The sequence below is a fragment of the Conger conger genome, chromosome 3, assembly GCF_963514075.1.
Source record: "Conger conger chromosome 3, fConCon1.1, whole genome shotgun sequence".
NCBI classification, from domain to species: domain Eukaryota; kingdom Metazoa; phylum Chordata; class Actinopteri; order Anguilliformes; family Congridae; genus Conger; species Conger conger.
Window position 1 is genome coordinate 16,519,484 of NC_083762.1, and position 12,749 is coordinate 16,532,232.

Genomic DNA, 12,749 nt, shown 5'->3' on the forward strand with positions numbered 1-12,749 from the left:
AGGGGGAGAGAATGAGAGGGGGAGAGAGTGAGAGAGGTAGGGAGAGTGAGAGGGGGGAGAGAATGAGGGGGAGAGAAATAGGGAGAGAATGAGAGGCAGGAGAGAATGAGAGGGGGACAGAGTGAGGGGGGAGAGAATGAGCGGGGGGAGCGAATGAGAGAGAGGGCATGATGAGATTGAGAGACGAGCACAGAGAAAAGAAGAATACAAAAGAGAGGGAAAGAGAAAGACAGAGAATTAGAGGTGGAGACGACGAGAATGAAAAAGCAAGGACAAGAGGGAGAGAGAGAGAGAGAGTGGGAGAGAGAACACAAAAGAGGGAGAGGGAGGGAGAGAGAAAACAAGAGAGCAGAGAGAAGAGAAACAGAATTAGAACAGCGCACAACCCAGAAGACAGAGGCAGCGAGGATTCCACCGGTGACATCACTGCAATGCGTCCGCCAGCCGGCCAATGGCGGCCCGGCTCTGAGGAAACCTATGGGAGCTAACAGGCTTCAGTGGTAATCTCCCCCCCGCGGCTCTGCGCTGGTCCCGTCGAGGTGAACATACTTTTATACGGTTTGGGCATGTACAGTCGCAGCGGCTCTGTCTGCAGACAGCGGGGCCCGAAGAACTCGGACGGACACCTGGGGAGGGAGAGAGGGACACGTGACACGGGCCCGGGATGCAGAGGTGCAGCGCCCCCTTCTGGCGCCAAAGGAACACGGCGTTAAAAACAGAAAGCCAAAACACAAGGAATGCTTTACAGACAGGTCGAAAGGCACTGCGTACATGCAGGGAAATAGGGTAACGTTTTATTTTACTGCCCATTATTTACCTAGTATTTACGGTGTAGATTGATAAACAGGTAGATAGATCATTGGAGTTATATAGCGCTTTTCTAGACACTCAAAGCCCTTTATTACAATGATGCAGGACTATCACTTTCACTCGTTAATTATCAGTTAACTACTTTGATTTCAGTTTCAGTTTCAGTTTCAGTTGTAGGCACTATGAAACAAAGTCAGTATGTAAGTATCATATGTAAGTACTATGTAAATATGTTTTACAGTCCATGTCATAGTACTTACCTCTGAAATCAAAATAGTTACCTAATAAGTACCTGATATTTGCACAGTAAGTACGAGGTAATTAACAGGCAGTAAAATACTGAAATATGGCTCAGTTCGTGACATAGTCAATATGTTGTTTAGATACTTTACTTCTGCCAAAACATTATCCAGCAACATACACTGAATAAATAATAATACACTATGCCTGCAGATATGTACATGAAATAGTGTGATGCTGAAAGATTCTGCATAAATATGCTGTGACATATTCCTTGTATTTTGGATTTCATGCGAGACATATATTGACTTATACTGAGACATATCGATATGTCAGTGATTTACAGTGGGATCAAACAGGCACAAAACCCCTGTCAGTGAAGCTATTCTAAACCTGTGAAATATTTTCACTTGGATGTTTGTTTTGTCTATGCTGTGTTAAATCTCACTGACACCTGTGACCGTCAATAAGCACACACTTACCGTGGGCAGGTCTCCAGAATGCGCAAACTCATTTCTGCAATTAACCTTTTCTACAATGGACAGACCCTGAAGTATCCAAAAAGCTTTAATAAAGCTTTTTTGTTATTTAATAACAGCAATGTACTTTCAACACTTAACAGTGAGGAAACAAGTTTTCAGTCATTTTCCAAATCAGAACTAACACCAAACAAATTGTGTTTCAAATGATATAAATGATATAAATGATATAATTGCTTTGAGAATAAAATCCTTTTGTGTGTTCCAGGCAGGAGGGTTTTAAAACATAATGATGGAATGGCTGTGAAAGTCGCACTTCTTTAAAAGACAGAAATGGGAAAACAAATACAGAGGAGTTTTTAAACAGATCTGAGAGGAATGAGCCTGTGTTTGAGGTGCATGTAAGTCTGAACTCTGACCCTTGACCTGCTGGGGTCACATGCCAAGCCAACTCTGACATGCCTCATCAAACAGAACAGTTTTAGTCGAATCTATAACTTTCAACACGTGGTTTAGGGTATTTACAAATGACCCTGGGAAATAGCTCAATTCACACAAACCTCTCACACACATAAACACACACAGAAACAATTCACACACACACACACATACACACACCCATCCACCCACCTACTCATGCACACACTTTCTCTCTAACACACCCACCTTCACAAACAAACAGACGCACACACTCGCTCTATCTCACTCACATACAGCCGCCTTCACACCCACACCCACACACACCCACACACGCAGACATGCACATGCACACACGCAGGCACATGCGAACACGCCCCCACCGATCCGCCCACCGTCAAACGCAAACACACACTGCACATTTTCATACAAACACACCGGAATACATGTGAACTTGCTCCCGGGTGCACACGGACTACACCCGGCGCCCTCTGCAGATGTGAGGGGGATTACGGTGTTTTACACGGACATGTGGAATGCATTATCTGCCGTGCGGAGGATATGTGCTTTATGTGACACGGAGGTGTAATGGGGAGGGGTACAGTAATACCCTGTCAGACTGACGGACCGCAGAAACTACTGAGTGATCAAAGTGGAGCAGAGGCAGACTCATCTTCTAGGAATACTATACGAGAATCTACCTCTCCATCCATTCTCACTCACTCTTTCACCTCTCTATCGCCACTCATTCTCCGCCCTTTCTCTCACACTCTCTCATTCTCTCTCCCCTCTCTCTCTGTCTCTCACCCCTCTATCGCCACTCTTAGTCTCTCCCCTTCCTCTCACACTCACTCATTCTCTCTCTCTCCCCTCTCTCTTTCTCTCCCTCTGTCCTCAGTGTTTCTCATTAAACTCCATTCTAAGACCACTGACACAGAAGGTCACAGTTCATGCTGGTCAAACCGCCCTTTAAGACAGACCAGTGCGGAGACACAGCTCTCTCTACGGCCACGATGTCCGGGATGGTAAAGCCACTCTCGTGGTGAAGAAAAACACACGGTTCTTCTGGATGGTACGGCCAGCAGCGCATTGATGGGGACACTGCGCTGTGGGAGACACCGTCTTTTGAATGAGACGTTAAACCAAGGTCCCGACTCTCTGCGGTCATTAAAGATCCCATATCAGCTAATCCTCCCCTGATCCGATATACTGTACATACAAAGGTTGTTCTCTCCTTCTCCACTTCTCCAGCTAGTGTGTTGTGAGCGTTCTGCCGCAAAATGGCTGCTGATCTATCTACCTATCTATCTACCCATCTACCTATCTAGTTTGCTGTGAGGCTGGATTCACAGAGACTACAGTCTGCCCTCCGTCAGCAAAAAATGTTAAACTTCCCAGAATTCCAGCGCTCATTCACCAAATCCCCGTCACTGCTGCCTCATGAAAAAAATTTTAAACGGCGTAACCTGCCAAGCAATGGACATTCTGACATGGGTCGGCCATAAACCCGCTTTAATTGCACACTTTTACAGTTTTGGCTGGACGCGTTATGATTTAACACCCCTGTCAGAGCAGAGTTGTTCTTTACGAGAGCATGCCACAATGCGCATTCAGACACATAATCAGAAACAGTTTAACGAGGGGTCCTAGGAAGCAAACTGCAGCGGCTTGCGAATAACCGCGTCCCCCTCTGGACCGCGCTCATGCCTTGTCCAGCTTTCCCGGCGATTTTAATCCGTTTCATACCTGACCTGTTTCATATCTGACGATTGGCTCGCTGTTTTACGGCCGTGGTTGATGCACCGTCGGAGGCTACAGAGGTGGGGGGGTCGGGGTTCATTTCTCAGAGACAATCATGTGATTGTAGCAGCCGGCTGTGGCCAGGACGTTATACCATTGCTAATGGAGCTAATGGAGCTGGCCTGTGCAGACAGCAGCCTGTTCTACAGTGAGTTTAATGTGTCTCTTTGCTAGCCTGTGCAGATCGAAGACAGTAACCCTGTTCTACAGTGAGTTTAACCTGTGTCCTGTGTCTCTATGCTAGTCTGTGCAGATCATAGTGTTCCTGCACTACAGTGGGTTTAACCTACGTCCTGTGTCTCTATGCTAGCCAGTGCAGATTGGAGACAGGGTGTTTGCTCTGCAGTGAGTTTAACCTGTGTCCTCCCTGCCTGTGGTGCCCCTGTGCTACAGTGAGTTTAACCTGCATCCTGTGTTTCTATGCTGGCCTGTGTTGTGCACGGATAGTGCTCCTGCCCTACAGTGAGTTTATCCTGTGTCCTGTGTCTCTATGCTAGCCTGTGCTGATGGCAGACAGTGACCCTGCTCTATAGTGAGTTTATCCTGCGTCCTGTGTCTCGATGCTGGGTGGGGCGGGAGTCTCTGGTATGTATTTAAGTGTGCAGATGATGGACTGGCCCTGTCTCTCAGCTCGGGGTACGGTGGAGGTGGGAGGTGCTTATGCACACACCCAAGGGGGGTGTTCAGTGTTTCTGAAAAAGAATAACCGTATCCAATGCGGAATGGGGGGTGTTATCCTTAGTGTTGGTAAGGATGCTTAAGTCACCTGAAGGGGAAGGACAGCATTCAGTCAAAAATAAAAAGCTTCTCCGGGCAGTTGTGATGTTTACAGTGTTAAAGCAAATTAAATAGAGGGGGGAAATGTATGAAACATTTAACAATGACTTCATCTGCAATAAGTGATGTATGCCATTTCCATTCCAAAAACTGTATTTCTGCACGGACTCAATGTAACCACAGCTATTAATCTGGGTTTTTTCACTCGATGAATAACAACATCCTCCAAAGACCGGCGGCGGTTTTTAATCAAATGCAAGGCCGAGCGTTTACAGGATGTCACATACTGTTTTCAGGCTGCAGATGGTGATCAAGCATTTGGTATAGTGCTCTCAATTCCACTTTCAATCACAATTCGCAATGCCCGAAATTGTCTCCAAAAAGTAATTGAGTTGCGTCTGTGTGTGTGTGTGTCCACATGTGTGCACGGTTGAGGATTAATTTGATGTCGCTTTTATGTCCAATTTAGTTTTTGTTGAGCATTGAAGGCAACCCCCTATTGAAGGTAAGAAGAAAAGTCATTCAGACCATGATGAAACTTTAATTAAAAGATTTTCACAAGTGTGGAAATGGGAAAAACTAAGGCAAGGCTACACTAATAATAAAATGAGCATTAGTGGGGTAGGAAAGGGGTGTCAATGTGTGTGGATTTACTTTCTGCAACTACAGTATGTAGCGTAATTTGTCTGTTCAGAAAATGGCTCGACAAAGCAAAGCCCCTCAATCAAGATCAAACTAACAGGGGTCCCTGGAGCTCACGTACAACAATTTCACACTTCAGCCCAACACAAGGGGGTGTGCAGTGTTCAGACCCACGGCCCCCAGGGCCCAGTGTGCGGGGAACACGTGTTCAGACCCACGGCCCCCAGGGTGATAGTGTGCGGGGAACACGTGTTCAGACCCACGGCCCCCAGGGCACAGTGTGCGGGGGACACGTGTTCAGACCCACGGCCCCCAGGGCACAGTGTGCGGGGGACACGTGTTCAGACCCACGGCCCCCAGGGCACAGTGTGCGGGGGACACGTGTTCAGACCCACGGCCCCCAGGGCACAGTGTGCGGGGGACACGTGTTCAGACCCACGGCCCCCAGGGCACAGTGTGCGGGGGACACGTGTTCAGACCCACGGCCCCCAGGGTGATAGTGTGCGGGGAACACGTGTTCAGACCCACGGCCCCCAGGGCACAGTGTGCGGGGGACACGTGTTCAGACCCACGGCCCCCAGGGTGATAGTGTGGGGGCCCCCAGGGCGACAGTGTGGGGGCCCCCAAGGCGACAGTGTGGGGGGACATGTGTCAGACCCACAGCCCCCAGGGGGACAGTGTGGGGGGGACATGTGTTCAGACCGGTGCCGCACCGTGCAGCCTGTCTCCCGATGACAGACAGCCCGGCAGTCATCACCCTGATGGAGCACCCCGGAGAGCTGATGAATCAGACTTTGATTGACATGAATCCTCTCCTCTGCCCCGCCCCGTCGTTCCACCGAGTTTCAGGTCTGGTTCACTACACACAACACACAGCTCAACAATACACTACACACACACACACACAGCTCAACAATACACTACACACAACACACAGCTCAACAATACACTACACACAACACACAGCTCAACAATACACTACACACAACACACAGCTCAACAATACACTACACACACACAGCCCAACAATACACTACACACACACACAGCTCAACAATACACTACACACACACACAACTCAACAATACACTACACACAACACACAGCTCAACAATACACTACACACAACACACAGCTCAAGAATACACTACACACACACACGGCTCAACAATACAGTGCACACACACACAGCTCAGTCATTCACTACACACCTAACCCTCTACTGTAAGGTTTGAGACCGGAAATATGTGACTATATTGTTCTTAGCTGAACATTCAACCGCTGGTGTCACAATCACAACTGGCGACTGAAAGCAGTGGAGTTCTTGAACACTGATTTAGAATTTTGTGGGGGGAAAAATGGTAAAAAAAAAAACATTGAAAAAAAATAAAAACCTACTCTACAAATGGGTGGGACAGCGGTGCCCATGCATGTGTCATGGACGACCAAGAGTACTGTGCTGTGTGCAGGTTTCCATTCCAACCTGTCACTACACCAGCTGAGTTCACCCGTTAGCCGGTTAGTCTCTGATTGATTAGTGAATTCAGTGGGTGCAGTGGCTGCAGTGAAAACACGCTCTCTCTGCCCTCCAAGGCACACGGTCGGGCAACGCTGGGTTAAGAGATCCAGGGCTTCAGTTTTCCAGAGGCTAACTGCCTGACACTTTCCTTCACTCCAGATAAACATCATTTTATTGGTATCCACATTTCACTGTAAAGCTCAACATTATAGCTGGGATCCCTCAACAAGCTAATCCCTCTCGCAGAGATTCCTGGAAAGGAGTCGGGCGGGGAACAAAGCAAGAACTGGGGCACCGTACGCACGCTCCCAGACACATGATCTACGTGTGGAAACATCCGCGGGGTGTGTCCGTGATGACTTACACACCTGCCCCGACGGCACAGACAAGAGCTGGGCCGCGGGTCGTTTGTTAACGTTTCTCCTTCTCTTTTCCAGAAGTCTGAAAGTGACAGAGGGGAGCGTAAATTAGGCGCGCGCTCTGTCCGGCGGGTTTGTTCGGCGGTGAGTGACGCTGGCGGGAGCCGGGCCGGTTATCGAGCGCCGTGGCGGGGCTATTCCCCGCAGACCGCCACTGCATTATCCCGTCTCCGGACTCCCGCGCCGCTCTGACTGAATTAGCCGCAGCTGTTGAGTTATCGGCGCTCCCGCCTCCGCCCGCAGCTCATTGGCCGGCTGTCGTAGGGACTGTCCTCACTGCACCCTACGGCCAGTGGGTGCTTCCTGTGACAACGAGCAGGACGTCCCTGCTGGAACATCCAGCTTCACAACTCAGCTGGTCAAGCTGGCATTAAGCTGGTCTAGCTGGGTATGAGCTGGTTAATCAGCATGCCCAAGCTGGTCATGAAGCTGGTCTAGCTGGGTATGAGCTGGTTAATCAGCATGCCCAAGCTGGCATAAAGCTGGTCTAGCTGGGTATGAGCTGGTTAATCAGCATGCCCAAGCTAGTCATGAAGCTGGTCTAGCTGGGTATGAGCTGGTTAATCAGCATGCCCAAGCTGGTCATGAAGCTGGTCTAGCTGGGTATGAGCTGGTTAATCAGCATGCCCAAGCTGGTCATGAAGCTGGTCTAGCTGGGTATGAGCTGGTTAATCAGCATGCCCAAGCTGGTCATGAAGCTGGTCTAGCTGGGTATGAGCTGGTTAATCAGCATGCCCAAGCTGGTCATGAAGCTGGTCTAGCTGGGGGGCATGAGCTGGTTAATCAGCATGCCCAAGCTGGTCATGAAGCTGGTCTAGCTGGGGGGCATGAGCTGGTTAATCAGCATGCCCAAGCTGGTCATGAAGCTGGTCTAGCTGGGTATGAGCTGGTTAATCAGCATGCCCAAGCTGGTCATGAAGCTGGTCTAGCTGGGCATGAGCTGGTTAATCAGCATGCCCAAGCTGGTCATGAAGCTGGTCTAGCTGGGTATGAGCTGGTTAATCAGCATGCCCAAGCTGGCATTAAGCTGGTCTAGCTGGGCATGAGCTGGTTAATCAGCATGCCCAAGCTGGTCATGAAGCTGGTCTAGCTGGGTATGAGCTGGTTAATCAGCATGCCCAAGCTGGTCATGAAGCTGGTCTAGCTGGGTATGAGCTGGTTAATCAGCATGCCCAAGCTGGTCATGAAGCTGGTCTAGCTGGGTATGAGCTGGTTAATCAGCATGCCCAAGCTGGCATTAAGCTGGTCTAGCTGGGCATGAGCTGGTTAATCAGCATGCCCAAGCTGGCATTAAGCTGGTCTAGCTGGGTATGAGCTGGTTAATCAGCATGCCCAAGCTGGTCATGAAGCTGGTCTAGCTGGGTATGAGCTGGTTAATCAGCATGCCCAAGCTGGCATTAAGCTGGTCTAGCTGGGCATGAGCTGGTTAATCAGCATGCCCAAGCTGGTCATGAAGCTGGTCTAGCTGGGCATGAGCTGGTTAATCAGCATGCCCAAGCTGGTCATGAAGCTGGTCTAGCTGGGTATGAGCTGGTTAATCAGCATGCCCAAGCTGGTCATGAAGCTGGTCTAGCTGGGTACGAGCAGGTCAACCTGGTCAAACCATGTTGAGCTGGGAGCTGGTTTGAGCTGGTCTGAACTGGTCTGAACTGGTCTGTTTCAGCAGGGGTGCCTCTCTGGTGGAGTCCCCTGTCCATTGGGCGTGCGCTGCTTCTCGCTGGCCAAGCTTTAAACTTTAAACTGCCTCTCTGGCACCCACCCTTCTAAAGAGAATGACTGTTACAGGAAACCTGACGACCTGCATTTTCCTCTTACAAAATGTCCCCTTTTCCCCCCATTTTTTGAGTGCCTAGTGACTTGTGAAGGGAAACTCAATTCTTTTTTTATACCATCGCTGCTAATAGCTTCTCCCCCCCAACCCTCACTCAGCTAATGTCAGAGCCGGCCAGAGATTCATTACCCCCCCTCTCTCTTTCCCCTTTATCTCTCCCTCCCTCTCTTTTACTGGCACAAATTACAAATGTAATTATTGCCAAAGCATACATCCATCAATTAACTGAATCATATAATAATAATATAATAATAAGGACGATAAATGATCAATGTAACAATACAGAACAATAACATCTATCTCTATCAATGCCATCTCTCTCTCTCTATCTCTCACTCTCTATCTATCAGTGATATGGTCCAGGAGGGTCTCTCACATTGAGAGAGATTCATGTTTGTTCTTTCTTCATGGAAAGCGCGATAAGTTGGCCAAGAGAACAAGGTTTGTTCACACGAACACGGTCTCTAGCATCTTTACATACTGTCCTTTTATTTTAGACTTCTGCTGGAATCATCTACTGCCCCATGATGTACTGGTGACCCACTAAAGAGCTTTGCTGGCATTGGCTTGCCTTCAATTCTGTTGAATGGCCAACAGTATTGACCAATTACACTCGCTGCTGGAACCTCCACTACCAATGTGGGCCCTCGCCTCTGAAACACAAGTAGGGCTGCGGGAAAATATGGCATACGCCATAGCGCTGTTGAATATTGGGATGATGATATGACTTTTGATAAATAAGCTAATATTGAAGTGTTCAAGGTCTTTCTGCTTCAGGGACACTGCTCACATAGACCCCAGATGATGAACAGCCTATGCCCACTGAATAAAAATAATTAAATGCATTATCTCCAACATGCTTTTATTGAACAAATTGGACACGGACAGCCATTTCTCGGGAAATGCATGCTGGTCTAGGACCTCCCAAAAATGCATACGTTACGGAATTCATGGAATTCGGCGTACGTGCTTATCCGGAGAAAACTACAGAGCCTGAACATTTCCCCGTACAGTACAGCGCACTTCCACAGCTGGACACTCTCAATGTCACTGCCCCATCTGGCGAACAAACCCACAAACCCACAACCCCACTGCGTCACCGGGTTACCCGAGCCCTACTCGATCTCTCCCACCTGTCCAAAAACGGAACCGCTCGACGGGCTCAGGGCTCTGAAGGCCGGCAGGTGAACCTGCCCGGCCGTCTTCAGCCGATCTTTACGAGCGCTAACCGAGCGAAACAATTCCTCTCCGGGAGCGAATGTGCGCGCCACCTGTCGCGACCCGCCAGCGAAAAAAAACCCCGCCTGCTTTTCTCGGAACGGCCCGCGCAAGCTGCGGTTCGGTTTCCCCTCGTAGGGAGGCCTCAAACTGTCGTAAATATTTGTTTCTCCTCTAAACCAGCGGGACGTGACATTTAGAAGTCGGCCATCGCTCACTCATCCGGCGCAAACAACCGCGGCTGAAACGCGCAAGCTTCTGTCCTCACTTGTCACCGGGAAAATAAACGAGACGAAAAAAAAACCACATATAAATATATATATCAGCGTGAGTGAACGAATAAGAGATTCCTACGTGCGTATGTCAGAGGGAGAGACGTGAGAAAATGGACGAAAAGAGAAGATGAGATTATACGTGAGAGAAGGAAGGGAAAAGAAGAGGAGAAAGATGGGTGAAGAGAGAAAAAGTTCATTGGGTGAGAGAGGGGTGTGTGAGAGATGGGCTGAGAGAGATACCAAGGCCAGGTACCCGAATTAATACACACACACACAATCACAGAGGCACGCACACTCACACACACATGCGCTCACAGTGTCACACACACGCGCAGTCACAGACGCACACACACTCACACACACATACACACAAACATGCACTCACAGTGTCCCACACATGCACAATCACAGACACACACACACTCACACACACATGCACACACACACACTCACACACACATGCACACAGACACACACACACACTCACACATGCATGCACACACACGCACATACACACACACACACTCACACCACCAGACCTATCATTTGGTGTGTGTGTGTGTGTGTGTGTGACAGAGAGAGAGATCCCAAGGCAGTGTGCCAGGTACCCACATTAATACTTTTTACCTGTCTCTCCCTCTCTGCCAAGTGGTGTGTGTGTGTGTGTACATGTGTTTGTGACTATATGTGTGTACGCATGTATAGGCCTACTTGCGTGCACACAAATGTTTCTACTCTGATGCAAATTTGTTACTTTAGAGCACGGCTGTATGACCCTGTTCCTGGAGATCTACCGTCCTGTAGGTTTTCATTTCAACCATACTTCAGCACACATGATTCTGCTCATTAGCAGCTCGACAAGATCTCTAGCTGTTGAATGAGGTGTGCCTTGTTAGGGTTGGAGTGAAAACATACCGGATGCTAGATTTCTAGGAAGAGGGTTTGGCAGCCCTTAAGAGTGAGCAGAAACAACACGTGTGTTTAATAAATATGAGTGTGTGTGTGTGTGTGGGAGAGCGAGAGAGAGAGAATCAAAGAATCTAAGCCCATTTTGTATAGCAACAAAATTGACAAAAGTTGCGACTTTCAAGCCTTTAAAAAAAATAACTTGGGTATTGTGACACTGTAGAGTTGGCCATTCCGGACATTAATAAAACACAATATTATGATAGATTTTGATGGCAGGACAGCAGAGAGCAGCAGGATGCGGACACTGAGGCCCCATGCAGGAGGGAGTCATCACTCACTTGCAGGACAGCTGATTGATACCGTGTATGAAGTAACAGTCCCCGCCGTTAACACAGTACGCCTTCTCCGTCTCATTACACCGCCGGGCGTGGCCCGACCCGGGAGAGAGGGTGGTGGTACCTGAGGAAGAGAGGAGAAGGCGGGGTTACAGCGGTCCGGCCCGGCCCAAAGGTCTCCTTTACACCAGGGGTGTCCAAGCACGTGCCATGGAGGGCCGAGAGCAGGCGGGTTTTCACTTCAACCAATCGCTGCACCAGCTGATTTTCACCGATTAGTTTGCTCCTCTCTGGTGTGTTAATCGGTGAAATCAGCTGGTGCAGTGATTGGTTGGAATGAAAACCTGCATAGCCTCGGCCCTCCATGATTGGGCACCCCTGGTCGAGACCGAGGAACACAGGAGAAGATGTTTTGACGGGTTAGTAAAAGTCCAGCCTTGTGTTTCTTCCACCCATGAACTCATCCAGCCGATTTCACTAATTAGTTCTACTGACATTCTCGGAAATAACAGAAAGTGACAGTGGAGGTAAGTTTTTTTTTTTTGTTCTTCAAGGATCAAATTTCCCAAATGTACGCTGAAAGTACAGTAATGTTCTCTTTGGGTACGAATGAGTACCTTCACCAAGCACAAAATGTACAAATTAATTATATATTGCTGGCAAGGGATACAATTTTATGCACCTACCGCCGGGTACCGCCCCAGCAAACAGTGTACTGTCTGGACCACCTAATGAGCAAAACGAGGTGGCTGGAAGAAAATCTTGGAGAGGACCTTTACTTTCAGAACCTGGATGTTACACCTCTGACCTCTGTCGAGCCCTGGTCCTGGCACAGGGTGTGCAGGTTTTTGTTTTCACCTAAAAATCAGCAACCGATTCAGACCCAAAAAAACAAGGTGAGCCGAGTTAACTGCTTTCCTTGTTCGATTAAGTGCAGGGTAACAACGAAAGCCAGCACACCCTGCCGCTCTCCAGGACCAAGGCTACTGACCCCCCTGGTTTAGATTGAGAAAGACAGGATAACATGGGTTAGACACTTTAAGACTGGAGCTCTGGTTTTGTTTAAATTGAGAAAGAC

At 48.8% G+C, this 12,749-nt stretch overlaps 1 protein-coding gene across 3 annotated transcripts in view; it reads right to left on the reverse strand.

The window, feature by feature from the left end:
• Window positions 1–12,749, reverse strand: part of LOC133124034 (pro-neuregulin-2, membrane-bound isoform-like) — a 137,788-nt gene that overhangs the window by 23,978 nt on the left and 101,061 nt on the right. For 2 of the 3 annotated variants that reach the window (XM_061234857.1, XM_061234855.1), the window contains exon 4: window positions 11,675–11,795. In XM_061234857.1, the coding sequence (XP_061090841.1) occupies window positions 11,675–11,795 (121 nt within the window). Of the gene's footprint in view, window positions 1–549; window positions 627–11,674; window positions 11,796–12,749 lie in introns of all 3 variants that reach the window. The other variant, XM_061234856.1, reaches the window with a different exon arrangement.